This window comes from Asparagus officinalis, chromosome 7, assembly GCF_001876935.1.
Source record: "Asparagus officinalis chromosome 7, Aspof.V1, whole genome shotgun sequence".
Lineage (NCBI taxonomy): Eukaryota > Viridiplantae > Streptophyta > Magnoliopsida > Asparagales > Asparagaceae > Asparagus > Asparagus officinalis.
Genome location: NC_033800.1, coordinates 119,331,313 through 119,353,410, shown reverse-complemented (window position 1 = coordinate 119,353,410; position 22,098 = coordinate 119,331,313). Strand labels below are relative to the sequence as shown.

General features: G+C 35.8%; 1 protein-coding gene across 1 annotated transcript; it reads left to right on the top strand.

Moving 5' to 3' along the window:
- Positions 855-21,548, top strand: LOC109848573. The gene is made up of 6 exons (XM_020418134.1): positions 855-1,224; positions 1,304-1,433; positions 1,509-2,060; positions 2,137-2,323; positions 7,338-7,424; positions 21,233-21,548. The coding sequence occupies exons 1-5, from the start codon at positions 1,148-1,150 to the stop codon at positions 7,361-7,363; spliced, it is 972 nt and encodes a 323-aa protein (XP_020273723.1). The 5' UTR covers positions 855-1,147; the 3' UTR covers positions 7,364-7,424; positions 21,233-21,548.

Sequence of the window (22,098 nt, the reverse complement as noted above, 5' to 3'; positions counted from 1 at the left end):
GCATGGTGAGAGTATGGTTTTCCCTTAAGCATCAAAAAGTCTTAAAATCTCAAGATCCATTCATATGATCTCCAAAAATTACAGACATTATAGAGGGATGACTGCGCGAAGAAGAGGGAAAAGTGAGGCACGATGGAGAAAAGGTGACAACTAAAGCATGAGAGAGGAGATGAAAGTGAGAGCGACGATGAGAGTAAGGTCCTTCAAAGAGGCTAGCAGAAAGAATCGTGCAAGCACCAAAAATTTAATGGGAAAAAGGAGCATTTCCAACCCATTTCTCTTCATTCGGTAAGGAAATGGAGCTCCTCTACTTTGCTGTTGCGGAGGAGTTTTATCACCTTCATTTCTTAAGCTTTGCTTGCAAATCCATGTTGTGGAAGGCGAAAGTCATTGTTAACTATATCCGCTCCGAGCTAAACATAATTGAAGACGGGTGGTCTTAACTCTAACAGGGATGGAGGCAAAGAACACGCTACTCAGCAAAGATTAAAAGTATATTGCGAAAGGAGGATTGAAAGTCATTCACAACTTAATTTCTCGCGAAAGAAGGCAAAGTTGGGAATGATTTTTTTTCTTTGTGGACAACTTGTCAGAGGTGAAAATAGGTTTTCTTGAGATTTTTAAGCAAAGCGAACAGCCCCTTAGTCACGATTTAAAATTTTAATCGGTAGGTCCTAATTTTTCAATGAAAATTGAGAAAGGCAAGGAAATAAACAGCCCATTTTGACGGCGATTCGTGGGACCCACAAGGTCCATAGCTCTTATAGTCAAACAGTGGTCACAATTATTCAAGTCCCAATATTATCTCCGTCCCTAACAAAGAAAACAAAATTTTAACCACGAATCTCGCGTGGAGCCCCACCCCAGATCACGCTGGGGGTTGGCCATCGGTCAGCCAAATCCAGCGGGGAGATCGTCTCTTTTCCCCATCCTCTCCTCCAAAAAACAAAGCGACGCAAGATTTCTCCATCATTTTCCTCCTCCATTTTTGATCCGTTCCCCTCTTGAATCGACACGTGCGCGTTTGCGTAACTTCACCTCGTTGTCGTTACGCGATCTCGATCGGCCTAAAGCCGCGATCTCGATCGGCCTAAAGCCGCGATCTTTTCCCAGCTAGGTTTAGGGTTTGGAGACCGGTAGATCATAGATGACGACGTGCTTCGATCGATGGGAGAAAGATCCGTTCTTTGCCGCTGCCGAAGAGGTTCAGGAATCGGCCGATAGGTATGATTCTTGTCGAAATTGGGGTTTTGATGATCGAAGGGATTCCGTTCATTGATTCATTTTTGATTGTCTTTTGTAGGATGGAATCCGTTTATAGAAGATGGATTCACGAAAAAAGAGAAGCTGCAAACCCTAGCAATGAAACGTTTGAGGTCTCAAGCGAGCTTCTTCGGGAGCTTCAAATGACCGTCGGTACAGCAAAATGGCAGGTGAATTCTAATTGTTTTGTGTGATTTACCTGTCGATGAAGTCTTTTTTGTTAAAGATTCAGTGAAATTCCGCAGCTTGATGAATTGAGTAAAGCGGTAAGATCGAATGATGATGCATGCTCGGCTGGAGAGGAGACGAGAACACGGCACAAACAATTTGTTGATGCCATTGGGAATCAGATATCAACAGTAGAGAATTCTTTGAGGGAGTCGAAACTTGAGAAGGGAGAAGGTGATCATTCCTGGGTGAAATTGGATAAAGGAGAAAGAGACGAGCTTGCTCTTTTTCTAGCTTGCCCTTTGCCTACACAAGATATACCAAAGGGTGGTCGGCGTTCTAATGAGACTCTAAAGAATAATTCAAAAGAGGAGAGGGTCAATGGTCATCGGAGGACAGCAAGTGCTTGCGCTGATATGAGTGCATGGAAAATTTCAGTTCCAAAGGATGACCAAATGCCTAGCGTACCACCACCTAAGATGCCAAGTTTCTCTTGTTTACTAAATGATTTAGAGTCGAGTTCTAAGGTTCAATGGTCAAAAAATGTGTTTAGGAAATTGAAGGGTGTAGATCCATATCAACAAGATGATTCAGAATCTCTTCCATTGAGGGATCCTCAGTTGAGTCGGGTGAGCAGATTAATAATTGAACGTCAATGGGAGATTGCTAGTTGATAATTCTAATGGTTGTGTTGTATTACTTCAGGGTTGCAATGCATGTTATGAGAAAACTAAGAGTTGCCTTAGTAGTTGCGGCCATGAAACTTATGATAAGCAGCTCTATGGGTGGTTTGGAGCTCTTCAAAGGCAACTTCAGAGGTCTCAGTATCAGATCCGATATGCAAGGCCTGTCCAAATGATTTCTTTGGCAGTAGTCATTGTTTTATCAATTGGTAAGTGCTAAATTGTCTTTGTTGTCTTAGTACAACAATTCAATATATGATTTGGTTGCATAGTTTGAGAAATTGCCATAAGTATTTCCCAGTATATGTTTTTTACTATTAAAAATTCAATAGATCATCAAATATTAAGAAATGTGATATATCTTAGTATATCCATGCATTCATTTGTGGTTTGACTAGCGCTTTTGCTGCGTAGGCTCTTTTACTCATCAAATTTCCACCAAGTCTCCATGTTCAGTTACCATGGCATACTTGTAGCGTTCGTATTTTTTGATACCTCAATAGTTGATAGTTGATGGATCAATTTCCTCAACCGTATCTTGGTCTTAAGATAACCTTTTGTGTCTTCTTCTATAACAAATGTCATGTGGACGGGTTGGAGGGATTGAGGCTCTATCAATGATATTCACCAATATCATTTTCAAACTTAAATGATCCCTTTATCCAGATGGTTGGAGTTATATGAACCTCAATGCTAATTTATGAACCTCTCAATGTAAATGTAAAAACCAAATATATGCTGTCCTCTGAATGCACTAGCCTAGTTTTAAATGGCTCTTGAATACCTACCACCTTTGCATTATTAATTAATCTTCTAGTCACTTTGATTTTGTGACGTGCTTCAATTCGCCATTATGACCACATTCAAATATCACATTTTTTAAAATAATTAATTTATGGATCAAAGTCGAAGGACTTGGTTGGAAGTTTCTTTTATGCATATTAATTTTCAAGAATCAAACTTATGAAAGAAAAGATTCATCTCTACTTATGTCTCTTCTATGACTTTGAAATTTTGTTTTAATACACTTTATATGTTAAACTAAATCAACTTTTTAATGCATATATTTAACGCGGAGAAATTATTTTCATGAGGGAATGTCAGTGCGCAATCCACTATTGTTCCATGCAAAGAGCGGAGGTACATACATGATAGTGATGTCAAGTGACACCATCCTCTTAATCGCAAAGTTACACTATGTATAAATTAAAATTGCAGAGAACCACACTTTGATTTATGACTTAATTACAAAGTGGCACCATTTAAAACAATGAGTGACCTATTAATACTTAATAGCCCCAACCCTAAGTGATGTATGAAGATGACCTAATAAATTATAAAAGCTTAGTTCCGAGATAGCATATGTGAAAGAGTTATTATCAGTTTTCTAAAAAGCTAAGATAACAAAGTGAATGAACTACAACTTTGTAACCTATATTGAAAAGGGTGTATGTAGTGGTATTAAAAATGAGGCTATTATGTAACCATTGGTCAACTCTAATTATATACATTTATTTAAACATATATTTTTGTATCTCATTAAAGTTCTTGTTACATTGAATTTGAGATAAAAATATATATATATATATATATATATATGGGAGAAGTGTTCCTAAGGTGATGCCTTAGATAATCATCTAAGGACGCGGTCTAAAATCACATGATTGAGCTACATTGTAGATGATCCGCTCCGTTGAACTTGATCTACATGTTCTAAAACCTCAACACACCAAATTTGGGATGAACCCGTCGTCGTTTGATCCTTCATCCACTCATATCAATTTTAACGGTTTCGAATGAATAGAACTTTTCACATGGCTCGATGGAGGGTCAAACGATGATGGGTTCACCCCAAACTTGGTGTGTTGGGGTTTTAGAATATGTAGATCAAGTTTAACGGAGCGGATCATCCACAATGTAGCTCAATCATGTGATTTTAGGCCGCATTTTTAGATGATTATTTAAGGCGTCACCTTAGGAACACTTTTCCATATATATATATATGGAAAAGTGTTCCTAAGGTGACGCTTTAGATAATCATCTAAGGACGCGATCTAAAATCACATGATTGAGCTACATTATGGATGATCCGCACCGTTGAACTTGATCTATATATTCTAAAACCCAAACACACAAAGTTTGGGGTGAACTTATCGTCGTTAATTTGACCCTCCGTCGAGCCATGTGAATAGTTATATTCATTCGAATCCGTTAAAAAAATTGCTGGCTCCATCACTAGTTCCAAGAGCGTGTTATTAAGTTATGTTTTCATACCTATGACTTTTTGCCATCTTATGACACGTCTTCTGACCTAATTAGCTTCCACTATAACATGTAAAGTTCAGCAATTTGGTAATGTTAAAAAATGGCTTTATTGTCTACATTCGTGAAGCTATTGTTCTTTGTCCAAAAAATTTTAATGCGAAAAGCACACATAAAATTTAGGCTTTTTTTATTCATTATTTACAAGAAAAATTGATTGAGATATGTTTATGATATTTTTCTTAAATATGACGGCACCGTTCCATAAAGAAAGTGGCGTAAGTGAAAAATTCACTATTGATAACCTTAGACCATAAAAGCAGGCCTATACCTCATTTTTATAATATTATCAATGACTAAATGGTGTGATCTGAAAAGTAAAAAATTCGGGAACAATTTGAGTTTTCTTCCCTTTTTTTGTAACTTCTCCCTGAAGTACATGGAGCAGGCTAAACCATTAAATTGCTAAAATAGAAAGAAGGGTGAGTATTGTGAACTAAGTTACCCAACACCTAGTTTGGGCTCTCGTATCTCTGTTTGACTTCGGCACTCCTTGGACACCTCTTCAATATGCATACATTTATTGAGATGTGTACTCTGTTATATAATCCATCTTTAGTTTAAACACTAGTTATACACTTCTTTAACGTATATCTTATATTTCATGTCCAAATCCTGCAACTCGCCCGAAATGAGTCGGGTTTGTTTCAGCCCATTACCAGATAAAAATTATGAGGGCTGTTTAGGTATCTTGTTAAAAAACTATTGGTTTCCAATTTATAATCTACTTAATAAATGTAACACAAAAATGTTATAGGAATTTTAGTTTTCTTAATAGGTGAATTAAAAACAAAAGTGGTCTTGTGTAAATTATTAATTTCAGTATGTATATATATATATAGCCATGCCCCCGAACTTATTGTTCACAATTGTCATGTCTAGTATTGCACTCATATCCTACCCATGTCAGTGTCTAAGTACCATAAACTAGGGATATGTCAGACTAGAAAATTCCATATCCGATGGAGCATGTTGAGGATGTATCAGAGATATTTAATAAATATTGGGTGTCATATTGGGTAATGTGTTTGTATTCATACTTGATGCATCAAAAGAATGAAACTGTTGAGAAAGATTGTATCTTTCTCATAACTTTTGCGAGAGAATTTTGCGTCCATTGAACCCAATTCTTCTTTCCGGTTATCACTGTTACAAATAACGGTAAATAGCCCAGTAATAGCGATGCTAATAGCGTTAGCGGACCCTTCCCGCGACGCTATCGTCAGCTACGCTATCGCGCAATATTGGTGACATATTGCGGAATATGTCTGTTCGCAAAAACGGTCAATAGTGTGTCATAACGGTAAATAGTGAGCGATTGCATTCGAAATTTGCTTTTTGACTGCTATTTAAAAGCGGTTTGAGACTTATATTTTTAAAATTAAACTCAACCCTTGATCATTGTATTCCACCGTCTCCTGTGATTTTCAGCATACTCCCGCCACCTCTCATAGCTTCTGGCACCTGCCTTGATACTTTCTCTCACCTCCTTCACAGTGAGCTCCTCTTAGGACAGTCTTGTCACTGCTAAGCTCTTCTTCTCGAAGACGACGACTTTTTGATTCCTCCAGTCATCTTCGGTATTACGTGATGGTTACATGTCTATTTCATGTTTAGAATCTCTTTAAATCATCCAATATGTACTTTTAGATTTCGTAGATTTTTCTTTAATTTTTTTTAGTATTTATACATATCTAAATTAGATCGCTATTTGACTTTGCGCTTTTTACCGTTATTTTACCGTAATAGCCCGAAATAGCCTTAGCGATGCCTCCCCGCTACGCGACGCTATCCGCTATCGATAACCTTGCCGGTTATTTACATATGTGGATGTGTTCGGGTTTAGACCTTAGTTGAACCATAAATCTAAATTAATATTTCAAACATATAAAATTCCAAACGCATATTGCGATATTTTGGTCGATTTTAAAGGCCAAAATGTCACGTGATATATTAATTAGGAAAATCAAGATATATCGCCCACAAATTGTTCAAGGCGGTGAACAATGTTGAGACCACATTGTTTTGTGGCAAGCCTTCTAAAAGGCTTCAGCCAGTTTATCACCCGCCATATTGTGTATATTTTGCCGAAATATTGCAGAAAGTGGTTAAGGATATAGAGGATATTAAGATCATATCATTCTGCGGATAGCATTATATTGATCGATTTATCAGCTATATTGGGGTTATTTAAAGCAATGATCTGTGCCACATAGACTGTGATATCAGGTGTTTTCTTGTTAATCCGGTGATATTGTGCAACTCTCCATTTCAGCAACTGAGTTACATAATTTGCATCTTTTTCCTGAAGAACAGGAACATGTGATTAATAAACAACAGCTTGATTATTAGATTATGGAACTTCCTTTTTGCAAATCTCTTTATTCTAGTTATCAATATTAGATAAATGGTTACCTTGACTAATTGAAGCATGAAGTATACATAGCACATGAAGAAATATTTTCCTCAAAATCATTTATATGATGTTTCTTTCTAACTTCAACTAGCTCTTATGTTTCAAAAAGCAGAGATAAAAAGCTCTGAAACAAACCTTTTACTTTGGGTATATATATTAAGTGGTTATGGACTGCCTTAACTTTTCAATGACAGATTGCTTAGTGTTCTTTAGCTAGCATTTGTGAGTATTAGTTTAATATCAGAAGTTATTCTTTCAAACTTGTTATTTAATTACTAGTAGGATGATGTATTAAGTCCTGACTCAGCACTACACATTCTGTCAAATTACTAATGTACATAATCACAACAAAGAACAAACATACATAATTATGGTAGTCTAGACTCTAGTTGCAGGCATGATGATGTTTCTGTAGTGTTAGTTTGTTTGGTTTGAAGTTTAAGTTTATTCTCTTTAAATAAGATTGCAATGTTATTTTTCTGCAGTTTTCCTTGCCTTCCGGGCCATTTAATAGAGCTCAACACCACCTTATTCTTAGATGGTAGACAAGGATTCAATCTTATTACCTTGAGGTAATTCCGCTTCTCTTTGAACCGACATAATTCTCATTATCGCTCCTTGTATGTTACGCTGGTTATCTTTTTGTTCATTATTATGGAACAGCCCATAGTCTGATCTGACAAGTTAATTTATTGTATTGTTTTGTGTTAATGTTGATATACTCCTGAATCTGATAACTGCCAGTTCCTAAATGCAGCAAGTTTCAAAAGTCAAAAAGAGCTTTATCAATTCTATTCGCATTAGGTTCTTGGGGAATTATTAGAAACTATTGGTACCTGAACGCAGTACTGTGTGCATAATCAGTTTTTATCGTTTTTAATACTGACCGGTTAGCATGTTTAACATCATTCAATATGATTACTATTATTGAAGTCTTGCTCGGCAAATCTAGCAACGAAATGGCTGACTGCCTAGTAGAGAGTTTGGTCAGTGGATTGAGAATGTAATAGCATTATAGATTCTAGCCTATTACTTAAGACTTGGCATTTGTTATGCTTGTGCTCTTATTCATAAGTCGGTCTCTAGACCTGCTATTGCCGTTATCTATGCTGTGACTCTGCATCATACCGCCATGCACCCATAATATCTAATAGGAGAGCTTGTTGCAATGACCATTACTAGGTTATTTCTGAGGATTCAGGTCACATTTAGTGAATATTTATGGCTGTTCTTGTGTCAACAACATTTTTTTGTCTTACTTTAAACTGTACTTAGCATGACAGAAACCGGTCTCTTTAAGGTTTAGCTTGCAACCGAACGTAATATAGATACTCATACATTGTCTTAGGCAGATGCGTATATACATGGAAAAGCAACTTGTTTAGGTAGATTTATAACTTTGGATTTGGAAGAATAGTTCGCAATAAATTGTTGCAGGTCATGGGAAGGTTTATCTTTTTTGTTTCTCATCAGATGCACAATGGGTCATTGCCAGACCCACCTGATTTTTGGTTGAATCTACGCAGTTCTGACCTGATTGAATTAATGTAAGATGTCATATGATAGTGTCAGTAATTCAGCTGTATAGGGACATCAGCGCATCCAACTGTTAGATATGGATGTAAAACCATTCAACTCGTTAAGATATGAATGGATATTTTCCCTTTTGCACTTATTTTTAATTCCTCTTTCTTACACAAAACATGAGGGCACATGCAAACATGGATGCACAAATACACTCTTGACACATGCGAACATCTTGCATTTGCTGCACACTTGCATGCATTTTTGTGCTTTTGCGTGATTTGAGCCATTATCATTTTTACTTTTGAGTTGAACATAATACATGTAACATGTATGTATATACTCGTGTGTGCAGAAACTTCTTAAATTATTAAAGTATATATTCCTTCAGGAGTTTGCTTTATCTAACGACTGGCTTCTTTACATCATGGTATTTGATGTCAGTAACTATAAAATTGTTTAGAATTTACTGTATAAGCAGGATAAATTAAGTGATAATGTGCCACCTCCAGAAAATATATTATCTATGGTCACAACTAGAGTAAAGATATTATCTATGGTCGCAACAAGAGTTGGGTTCCATTTAGTTACAATTCATCTGTAACAACAATAACATCAAAGCCTTTATATGTTTGGGTTGGCTGTATGAATCCTATTCGTCAATTCTATCTCCACCTTTAAATTATTCATAATTATATCCTTCTTAATTACTTCTAACGAAGTTCTTTTAGGTCTATCTCTAGATCTCTTAGCCCCATTGACTATAATACTATCACTTTTTCTAACCGGTGCACTAAGAGGTCTCCTTTGTACACGACCAAACCATTTTAGTCGATTCTCTCGTTTTATCCTCAATAGGAGTGACTTCTAGTTTACTACGGGTCACTGTTTTAAATATCGGCCGATAATCGATATTATCGGCCGAGTTATCGGATTTGGGAGCTCTCTGCTAGGATAAATTGGATTTTTAATCGGTTATCGTTTTTCTAGGTTTATCGGCGATTTATCGGCGTTATCGGCACTTATCGGCCGATAAGTAAGACTTTTTTATCGGGATTATCGGGATTATCGGCCCATTTTGACTAACATTATATTTTTTATCGCGTTTGAACAGGTCAGAACTTTGACATGCGTTCTGGCATAAATTCTGTGTTTGAACGCAGCATCTGGAGGTGCGTTCTGCAGCGATATTGAGCTGCGTTCTTCTCTGTTTGAAGGTGCGTTTGGCAGCAGTATAGAACTGCGTTCGAAGTCAGCTGGAGCTGCGTCTGGCAGCGGTTGAAGCTGCGTTCAGCTGCTGATCTGAGCTGCGTTCAGCTGCTGATCTGAGCCGCGTTCAGAGGCTGATTTGAGCTGCGTCCAGAAGCTGATTTGAGTTGCGTTCAGAGCTGATTTGAGTTGCGTTCAGAGTTGCGTTTGGCAGCGATTGGAGCTGCATTTTGAGCTGTGCTTGGCAGCGATTGGAGCTACGTTTGAGCTGTGCTTGGCAGCGATTGGAGCTGCGTTTGAGCTGTGCTTGGCAGCGATTGGAGCTGCGTCCGATTTCCGCTATCTGATAAGGATTTTGTCCGTCCGATAAATCCCCGATAACCGATATTTAAAACCTTGCTACGGGTGTACTCATTTCTTATCCTATCTTTTAGTGTATACCCACAAGTAGTGTTTTAAAGGCAATGCGCCTTAGCATCGCAGATGCTCAAGCGAGGTGATCTTGTAACGTAGCGCCTTGTGTATTGCTAGGCGGTAAAGGTTACTAAGGCGATTGCTTTTTGGCGCCTCAAGAGCTCGCCTTGGCGCTTTGTGACTTGTTCATGATAGTTTTTCTAGACCACTTCTTGATCAACATGTCTAGTACCATCAACCTATATTGTGTAGTTACACACTCACGGTATAATTTGACAATCTTTGCATGTTAACGTATCCACCCTTCTAGGAAGAAAAAAAGGTGTATTTGACTGCCATTAAAACCAATTCGAAAGGTTATTAAGTGTTCATCCATTTTCCTAAATTATTTATTTGCTATTATCAAATCATACAAGGTTGCAAACTGTAAATTTTGATTCTCCCATATCGTTCTTACCTCCATACCCAAAATCTCCATATATCCTCTTATATCCGTTATTATGTTTACTAACATATCCGTTTAGTTACAATTCACCTCTGCTGACAAAAGTCATATTAAAGGTCATTCAGATCAACTAGCTCATGCGCACAAAGAGACACCCCAGAAATATCTGGTTCCTTATCCCAAGCGAATCCATTGAAAAGTTTTTTATGCGAATTTTGCCTGTAAGGATAGTCATTTTTTTGTTTTTTTTCCTTAAACTTCTCATCATTCTCATTCTTGTGGCTCCATTCCTTTTTAAAGGCACAACTTCATTATGATCACAACCTTTATATTTTTCATTATGGGCTACCTCTTTAATGCTTGACAGTTATTAATGAAAGACCCTTAGAGAGGGGGTGAATAATGTTTATGCTAATCTAATCCGATTTAATATCAATAAAAATTAATTAACAAATATCCTAGTAAATGTGATATGCAACAAGATATATATGCAAGGATATGAAACTAACAGAAGGGTGAAACAAGATATACACAATATAGTGGAAGAAATAAACAATGAGAGAATGACAATAAAGATGAACAAAAATATAAGCGCGTCAAACCAAACTCAAACAAACAATATGATCACGGAGTTCGGACCTTCCCTCCTATGTCTCCGCTCCCCACTCCTGGTTAGAATCCACTACACAACCGGGTTTTTGACGTTTATCCGAATAATATTTACACCTCACACTCGGTTTTCTAGCTCACCGAAAATTTTACAATCCACTCTTACAATCACACTCTGCACCCTCTAAGTGTTGGTTTCTAGCTCGTGTTTCTCTCAAGTGTTAGGAATTATAACCTACCTCTAAGCATTACCACTTACCCTACTCTTGGGACGACCCCGTCTCTCACTACACACTCCTCTTGGTGTACAAGTGTATTACAAAGTGATCTACACAATTAAGTACGAATACAAAGATTTGTTCTCTAATACAAGATGAAAACTAAGTGTAAGCTCACTCTCTAAGTAATACAATCTCACAACCCCAATTACACTATGTATGCAAATACAATAAGCTCAATAGGTTGTGTGTGAACAAAGCGATATATTCAAAACAGGTCTAAACTCAATTACAATGTAGCTTATGAAAATTAAGAACTAAACAATAAATAGCTAGAAATAGAGTTTAGAAAAATTTCTCTATAGATAACAAGAGAGAGAGAGAAGAGTTGAATGCTCAAACTCCAAAGGATGATCTCCTCAAGCTCTTGTGCAAATTTTTTCACAAACCAAAACTTGAAACAACTTGAAACCCTTAAACAAACTTGAAAACCTCTTTTAAAACATTTCTCTTCGTTTTTTAGAACTGAGGATATGTTTGGGGTATTTATCGGAACCCCAAACCCAATAGAAAACAAGACAAAAAGACCAAAACCCAAAACTTGATAAGACTAAAAAATCTAGCCGTTATAGCATCAGTCGACTGATACTGTTCATCAGTCGACTGATGAGATGACCGTTACAGGCCAACACGTCATCAGTCGACTGAAGGACTTCGTTAGTTGACTGAAGACCTCATCAGTCGACTGATCAGTCGACCGACAGAAAAACAAAAACTTTTGACTATTTCAGGCATTTTCATCAGTCGACTGAACACTTGCATCGGTCGGTCGACTGATAACACAATATCAACCAGATTTGAATAGTAAAATTGAATTTTGAAGTGCTTTTAAAAATAACAAATAAATTCAGAAAAATGTAAAACTTTAAAATACTTGTAAACATGAAAATGAACATGTTATAAAAATTGGTTTTCAAATAGCACATCCTATTTGTGAAATCTCATCATTTTGTAAAATCACTTAAAATACGAAATCTCGAAAATACACAATTTTAAAACTTTGTAAAATGATTTTATAGACTTAATGAAAGATGTATATCATGATTGTTAAGTTACACAATTTTAAAACTTTGTAAAATGATTTTATAGACTTAATGAAAGATGTATATCATGATTGTTAAGTCCATAAACAAAAAACTCAACATTTTCGTATATCATGATTGTTAAGTCCATAAACAAAAAACTCAACATTTTCACAAATTTATATTTATATAAACTTAAAAACCCAAAACCAAAATGTGTGTATATATATACTATACATATATATATAAGAAACCAAAACTTATATTTGTGTATGTGGTTGAGCTTAAAGTATTGAACACACATAATATAACATCTAAACTAATTTACCCAAACAATCTTGATCTTCAATAAGCTCGACTTGGTAAACTACGAATGAAGTTAACTAGGATCTTGACTTGAATGTGCATGGCTTCATACCGATATACCGTCAACCTTCATTGGATATGATCGTTGAAGCGCAATGCCATCCAACTTCCAACTCATTGTTTGCTTAGAATAAATACAAAATACAAACACTAGGCAAACAATATTAGTTATAAATTATTTGTTAAAACATCATCAAAACAAAAAAGGCCAACAATCTCCCCCTTTTTGATGATGACAAACAATTTACACAAAGAGATATACATGATACAAAATGAATATATAAATTATAATTATCATGTATAAAAATAAAGACAATAGATACTCATAATATTTTTCCCACTTTGACAATATCAAAAATGGGAAAACAAATAGAGAGCGAAAGCTCCCCTATAAATAAGCACGGTGAGTATAAAAATAATAAAAGAAATATGGATGACTCCCCTATTAAAATGCCTTATGGAATATATGAAATGAGGACCAAGACAAACATGTGAGCAAGCAAGATGAAAACAAAACTCACATACAAAAATACAATGAGGACACATAGATATGTTAATATGAAAAAGTGTGTCACAATACACAAACATATAAACAATGTATAAAATAGATTTATGAAATCAAAAGAAAGAAGAATATGAGAATCATGAAAACAAATTTCAAATGAAAACAAATTTCAAATGAAAACAAATTTCAAATGAAAACAAATCAACCAAATAAAATCATAAATCACAAGAAAATCACATAAGAAGCAAACCAATATCAAAATGACAAGAGAGGTGATAATATCAAGCTCTTGAGCTTGTTTCAACCGATATAAAGATTTTAGCACCCGATAAACATGATTGGAATATAAATAACCAATAAATCCGGGGGGTTGATTAAACATAAACCTCTCATGACAATCAAAGCCAAAAGAACGAAAAACATGAAAAACAAAGTATTGACATAAAATTTGTTTTATTTTCAAAAAGTTCAAAAACATGTTTTTCAAAACCAAGAATGAAAAATGAAAATAAAAATCTTGGTTTAAAAATTAAATTTGTTTTGGTACCCAAGTATTATTGGTTCCAAAGGATTTAGGAAAATGACCCCTATCATGAAAGCTTAATGCTATAGGGTTATGAACTCTCTTGGGCATATTTGGTGCACGAACACGGTCAAAACAAATATTATGTAAATGACCATTCCGGTTGCAATAAGTACAATGAAAGGATTGAATGGCTTGTGTTGACCAAATGATTGCGTACAGACTCATTTGCAAAAATAGGTTGATCTTTGAAATTGTTTTGCAAACGAGAAACTCTTCTCAAATCAAATTTGGTCAAATGACCAAATCTACCACAATGATCACACTTAAACTTTTGTGGTCTTTTAAAATTATTTGGCAAATGTGAAATCTTTTACAAATCAAAGCAAAACTTTGTCAAATGGTCAAACCGACCACATAGATCATATTTAAACACGTGCATGTTTATGATGAGCATTGTGAGCATGTGCATGTGTGTATGATGAAGAAACTTGATAAGATGCATAAGGAGTACTAATATTAGCAATTTTGGATTTTTGTGCATCATAGTAAAATTTGGCTAAGTGGCCTTTACGATCGCAAATTGAACACTTGTAAATTTTGCTATACATATGTGCATAGTGAGTGCTTGGTTTTGAAGAGTTAGCACGAGACTTTACACATAAGTCCATAAGTTTCTTGTTATTAGCAATGCATGAATTAAGGGTTGAATCTAAAGAAGATATTCTATTTTTAACATGATTCAACTCATCATTATGCACATAAGCATTGTTGTTAGAAGTAGAGAAAATGTGATTGTTAGCAAAAGAGCTAACCTTATTTTTCATGTTTTATACTTCTAACATGGCATTATCTCTTTCATGAGTTAAGTTAGCAACGTTTGAAGTCAAAGCAATATGATTCAATTTTAATTTCTCATTCTTTTCTTTAAGGATCACATTTTAAGTAGAAATATTTTCAAACTTAGAAGCTAGCAACTCATGATCGGATTTTAAAGTTACATGCTTGTTTTTTAAATCAATAAAAATTTTATGCAACTTCTTATGTGCATGCATTGATTTCTCATAAGCTCAAGCGAGTTCATTAATAGTTAATTCACTTTTAGAATCAGAATCGCTTCCCACACTAGGGCTATCGCCTATTGGCCGTGTGCACGATGAGGCTCCACATGAACTTGAAGAGGAAACCGTCAAATCTTATCGGATTGCCTCCAAGTTCCCTTGATATGCTTCTATGAATTTTCACAATGTGTAAGCACTATTAAATGAATCAAGTTTGTTAGAAAAAGATGAATCAAAAGCGTTACGCAAAAGTTCTAACAATAGCCTATTCATTATAAACATCTTATGATCATTTTTACTCCATTTGGATTTCTCCGAAGTGAGTATAATATAAGTACAATCTATAATTTCTCATAAATCAAAATATCTAGATCGAATAAATACATTAAATTTAGAGCACCATTGATCATAGGGAAAATTATCTATTCTAGGAGCAACATTAGGATCATAGCCTAAACAAGGTGCACAATGCATGTCCATAATATCTATATATATGCAAACAAGATAACAATAAATCTCAAAACTAAATTAGCACAAAAAGATGACTTGAATCTTTAACTAAAGGCGATTAGTCCTTAAATCAAAGAGCACTTAACTTTGATACTAATTAAGAGACCCCTAGGGGGGTGGATAGGATTTATGCTAATATAATCCGATTTAATGCTAATAAAAACTAATTAACAAATATCCTAGCAAATATGATATGCAACAAGATATATATGCAATGTTATGAAACTAACATAAGGGTGAAACAAGATATAGTTGATGAAATAAACAATAAGAGAATGACAATAAAGATGAACAAAAATATAAGTGCGCTAAACCAAACTCAAACAAGCAAAATGATCACGAAGTTCGGATCTTTCGTCCTACGTTTCCGCTCCCCACTCTCGGAGAGAATCCACTACATAACCGAGTTTTCGACGCTTATCCGAATAAAGTTTACACCTTACACTCAACACTCTACACCCTCTAAGTGTTAGTCTCTAGTCCGTGTCTCCCTCAAGTGTTAGGAAATACAACCTACCTCTAGGCATTATCACCTACCCCACTCCTCTTGGGACAACCTCGTCTCTCACCACACACTTCTATCAGTGTACAAGTGTATTACAAAGTGATCTACATAATTAAGCACGAATACAAAGATTTATTCTCTAATACAAGATGGGAACTAAGTGTAAGCTTACTCTCTAAGTTACAATCTCACAATCCCAATTATACTATGTAAGCAAATACAATAAGCTCAATAGGTTGTGTATGACAAAGAGATATATTCAAAATATGTCTAAACTCAATTACAATCTAGCTTATGAAAATTATGAACAAAATAATAAATAGCTAGAAATAGAGTTTAGAAAAATTTCCCTATAAATAACAAGAGAGAGATGGAGAAGAGTGGAATGCTCAAACACCAAAGGATAATCTCCTTAAGCTCTTGTGAAAATTTCTTCACAAACCAAAACTTGAAACAAACTTGAAACCCTTAAACAAACTTGAAAAACTCTTTTAAAACATTTTTTTTAGTTTTTTAGAACTGAGGATATGTGAGGGTATTTATAGGAACCCCAAAGCCAAGAGAAAACAAGACAAAGAAACCAAAAACCCAAAACATGATAATACTAAAAAAACTAGCCGTTACAGCATTAGTCGAATAATACTGTTCATCAGTCGACTGATGAGATGACCGTTACAGGCCAACAACACGTCCAGTCGACTAAAGGACTTTGTCAGTCGACTGAAGACCTCATCAGTCGACTGATCAGTCGACCGACAGAAAAACAAAAACTTTTGACTATTCCAGGCGTTTTCATCAGTCGACTGAACACTTTCATCAGTCGACTGATAACACATTATTAGCCTGATTTGAATAGTAAAACTAATTTTTGAAGTGCCTTTAAAAATAGCAAATAAATTTATAAAAATGTAAAACTTTGGAGAATGTTTGTAAACATGAAAATGAACATGTTACAAAAACTGGTTTTTAAATAGCACCTTCCATTTGTGTAATCTCATCATTTTGCAAAATCACTTAAAATATGAAATCTCGAAAACACACAATTTTAAAACTTTGTAAAATGATTTTATAGACTTAATGAAAGATGTATCATGATTGTTAAGTCCATAAACAAAAAACTCAACATTTTCACAAATTTATATTTATATAAACTTAAAAACCAAAAACCAAAATGTGCATATATTTATATACTATATATATATATATACACATAATATAACACCTAAACTAATTTACCCAAGCAATCTTGATCTTCAATAAGCTCGACTTGGTAAACCATGGATGAAGCTTGAACTAGGATCTTGATTTGAATGTGCAAGGCTTCATACCGATATGCCGCCAACCTCCATTGGATATGATCGTTGAAGCACAATTTCATCCAACCTAACTCTTTGTTTGCCTAGAATAAATACAAAATCACAAACATTAGACAAACAATATTAGTTATAAATTGTTTGTTAAAACATCATCAAAACAAAAAAGGCTAATAATTAACAGGATACCATAGCACAATTTAAGCTCGATTTAGTACTTCTTTCTGATCCATAGGCGACCATATTAAATTTTTTGAAATGGTTGTCTTTCGGAAAGATGGCATATTGCTGTAGCTAAGTAATGTGTTGTTTTGATACGTGTCAAATGGATGATGTTTTCCAGGGTAAAGCTAAGGTTGTATTTCTTGATCAGGAGCCCTATCTTATCTGTCTCATATACAGCTACAACTGCATTTGTCAGGTTGTTGCTCCACCAAATAAAAAATATTGTCTCAATCCATTTTCAACTAGTCCATTTTTCATCTATAAACTTCTTTTGACTTCCACACAAATATCGGATTGCCATATCGGGTGGTATGCATATATATAATATCATGTCCTTCGGACGATATGATTCTACTATAATTAACAAGACAACAAATATGGATTTAGACAACCAATTGTATTTACATATTTAAATCAATTGCATATTTAAATCAATTTACACTAAAAAGTAATTAGTTTTCTTTCAAGTTTATTAGTAGCAGCATGATGTTTATTGTGCATAATGTGATTTATTTATTGATATAAAATATAGCTGTTATACAGTGCATGAGTTTGCAATTCTAGCATTTGTTCCTTTGGTATCAGTTAACAGTCTGAGATAGTAAATTGGTTAAATTTTTACGTTTCACTTAGCCATTATGTCAAATTCCTTGTACGCATGCCGAGTAAATTTCACTAAACAATCATGAACTCCAAGGGTTTTACAAAAATAACTCTAAAGTATCTTTGTTAACAAATTATCACAAATTTCAAATCTGACCATGAAATAAATATCAGGAATTTTATTAATGTTGTACAAAACTACCAAAAAATTTCTAATAACGTCACTAAACTATCATCAACTTCATGTTGTTCTCAAATAAACCCTATGAACTAATACTTATCATAAAACTAAAACAAGAGCAGCGGCAACGATGAGTGGATTCCGATGTCGCAGGGAGGCAGCATCGGCGATGTGAGGAGAACTAAAAGGCATATCTGCTAATTTTTCAAAGCTGAAAAATAGGCCGATATGGCCCCGACGTATCCGACTTTCTCCTGAAAACTGACATACGACTTAAAAATGCCTGACTTGTGTCGCTCGAGTCCATGTCGGACATGTCGGCCGACATTTAAAACACTGAGTCACTTGATTCCTGGGAAAAATTAGAGCCACTTTGCTGATAATGAAAAACCCTATTTAATCTCTCCAATATGCAGCTTAGGTCAAGACATCAGTAAGTCTGTTGCTCCACCAAATAAAACATTATCCCAGCAAACCCAAATTCAATCAGGTCATTTATAAAATTCTCTTAGACTTCCATATTCAAACTTTCAAAGGAAACCAGCTCATCATTTGCTTTCCAAGTTTGGTTAAATTCCCAGATAATAATGTCTGTAGGCCCACACTTATGCTATGCTGACTATGTTCTCTTCATGCTTGTAAAGATTACTTGCGTGAACTTTCTTATACCCTATAACATTTACCATGGAGATATGATCCATGCACTGAGCTTCCTCTGGATTAAATAACATCAACCTCCCATATGTCCTTCCTAATCACTACTACACCGCCAAAAAGCTTCTTTGAAGGGAAGGTAACCATCCTTGAGCAATTATGCTTGCATCCATAGTGACTCTTCCTGAATTTGCTGCTGACCACGTGATAAACTTGGGTTATGAGCCAAATAAGCGTTTTGTAGTACCTGAGAGCTGTTCTTTCGGTCGATTCTCTGCCACTTCCATATTAAACTAATTGTACGGCTTAATGATGCTTAATGTGATGGCCCTTACATGCCCTTATTCATCTGACTTTCATTGTGATATGTGTTTGTCCGTGTTTACATCTATTACCAAATTTTTACAACTCCCTCTTGCAGTCGTAACTTATATTTTTCTGGGATAACCTTCAGGTACGGGGTGATCCTTCTTTTCTCCAATAATCTGTGGTTCTAGAGTTCGTTTAGAAAACCTTTCCCAAGAGTAACATGGAAGGATCTCTTATACCTATCTGAAGACTTGATCTCCTTTATCATATTTTGAGTGCCTGCATTCTTGCCACATGGAACTTCCTCCAAAAGATTGTGGCTCCATTTTTCTATTGAACTTCCAGCTCCTTACTACCTCATTGTTTTAATTCCTCTTTCCTCTTTCGTATGATCGGCTCTATAATCTCTTTAAAAAGTTTCATCACGTTTGATCATATGATTCATATTGCGACGTTTCAACTTGATTCCCTAATACTGCTCACTCTTGTATGCTATGATCATAAATAACCGCCAGGAGGAATTCCTTGTTATCCTCTCGATAAGTAGATCAAAGTTCAAGTCAAGGTCCTGCCCATTGGGATCTAACTTCAACTCAAAGTCCTTGTTAAGAGGACTTTGATTCCCTAGTACTGCTCACTCAATTGACCGTTAGGAAGAATTCCTTGTTATCCTCCCAATAAGTAGGGTTTAACTTCAAGTCGAAGTCCTGCCTACTGGTCTCTAACTTCAACTCAAAGTCCTGCCTACTTTTGTCTTTGTCCTGCTGTCATGATCACCTGATACTGTACTAAGTTCGTAACAGATGTTTCTTTCATTTGAAACAGATGATTCTTTCTGGAGTGAACTGGCATATTGTCTTGTCAAAGTCTTCTTATTTCTATCCTGACTCGCGAGGTCAGAACTTGATGACCTATATCGTTTTCGTATACAAAATCTACATTTCTCACATTCACTGAAGGTTCCTCCAGCATTCATCCTGGAATTGTCCCTCATGCATACCTTGGAGATGGTTCATATGGCTCNGCCATACATGCAACATGCCCACAATCCTCAACTCCAAATCAGTCTGAGATTTGACATGACAGTATAGTATGAATCACATTAAAGTTTTGCGATTATTTTACATGTTATATATCGTTATCTATAGCTATCCTAAATTTTAGTATTTTGAGGATAGGTTTTGCACCCATATAACCTATTTGTTGATTTATCTTCCAAATCTTTCAGTATTTGCTAATTTACTCACGCATTCTCTGAGATTGGTTTAATTTATCTTTCCACTTTGCAACCCCACCCCAACCCCCCTCAAAAAAAAGCCCAATAAAAAAAGGAAACACCCAACCTAGACCCCCCCTCTCCGTCCCTTAATGCTAGTAACGGCGTAACCTGCCCTCTCTTCCCCTAACCTAGGCCGCCCACTGTCCTGCTGTCCCTTAATCCCTAACCCTAATGGCACAACCCGCCTTCCCTCGCCTAACCCTAGACCCCATCTCCTCTCCTTGCGGCGCCCACTTTCCTCGTTGTTGACATCGGAATTTCCATCCTCCACTTCCCTCCCTTCCTGTGCGTGACCCTAGATTAGGTAACTAATTAGGGGTAAATTAGTCATATTGTAAAAAGACTAAGCACACTAAAGGATTATGGTGAAACATAATGGGTATATTCCCTACCAGAACACATGGGGCTAAATACAAATTTTCAGAATGTGAAAAATAAGGAGATTTGCTGTAGGATAGATTTGAGCGGGGGTACATGTGTAAAAAATCCCTCTATGAAGATGGATTTGCAATCTGCTTCTGTTATCCCGATCCGGCTGATCTTAACCTGCCTCAAGTTGGGTCGGTTGACACCTGCTTTCTTCTTCTGTGCGGGAAGTTACATCTCTAGACATCTTGGAGTATTGCCATGCTGAGTGACTGGATATAATCACAAACATATAATTTAGAATTTGAGCTGATATAATTTGCAGTTGAGAGGTTCCCGTTTACATATGACTATGTACTAGCTCAGACCATCGGCTTCTTTAGCTTTGTTTACAGGTTTGCTTGCATGTTTTACTTCGTTCGTGATTAGTAGTTTCTTACAGGGCTATTCAATAATATTTGTATCATTTGGATCTGCAGGTTATATTGTGGTACAGGCTAGCAGTTTCGTGTAGGCAGTCACAACCTCGGGCATTTTTAGTTATTCCGACCATCTGAAATGTCAATGGAGGTCCAATGTTGTATATTACTCTTATGTTTACCGTGTTTGTTGTATTTATATATGTAACCGTTTTATTCTTCTTGTTAGCTTCCGTTTGTATTAAGGACTCTATTAGACAGAATGTCCAGTTATTTCTTGTTACCTCTTATGGCGCTCTTTAGCGCCCGGTTGTTTCTAGCTCCAAAACTGCTAGTAATGGATGAGGATCTTTCATGGATCAGTACTTCATGATTTTGTTTCGTGGCTTTGATCTAGCGTATGATCGAGGGTGTGGCATTTATCTGCTTGGTGTGCGAGATGATTTGAACTGAACACTGTTTCATGATTTTGGAAGATGTGGCTGCCCAGATTTAAGACCTCTTCTGCAAGATTTCTTACTGATTAACTATCAGAAAAACTATCTAAAGGAGAAGCTACAGATGTTCCTTTTTAGAACACTTCACCTCGTCTACTCTAATAATACGTCTAGACGTGTTAATGGAATACGAAGCTCTTCAGATCCACCTGCATGCCATAAGATGGTTTTCGACCAGCAATGGGTGGTGCAATGTCTATTTCACCTCGCTACGCATTGAGATGAAGACTTGAGAACCATCCCTCGCATACAGGTGATTTTGAGGGATTACATGCTCGTGTTAATGCCATCGCATACTCTCAAAATCTGAAAAATGAAAAGAAATTGTCACTCGTGAGACTCACGACGGCACGTCGTTCAACAATTCATATAATAGTTAGATTGGGAGTTGACTGCAGTTATATTATTAATCACGAAGCCAACCTAAGA

Bases quoted from the DNA above. Each gene is read 5' to 3' on its own strand.
- LOC109848573 (XM_020418134.1), top strand. From the start codon at position 1,148: ATGACGACGTGCTTCGATCGATGGGAGAAAGATCCGTTCTTTGCCGCT. The intron at 1,225-1,303 runs GTATGATTCTTG...TGTCTTTTGTAG, and splicing joins GTTCAGGAATCGGCCGATAG to GATGGAATCCGTTTATAGAA. The intron at 2,324-7,337 runs GTAAGTGCTAAA...ATTTTTCTGCAG, and splicing joins AGTCATTGTTTTATCAATTG to TTTTCCTTGCCTTCCGGGCC.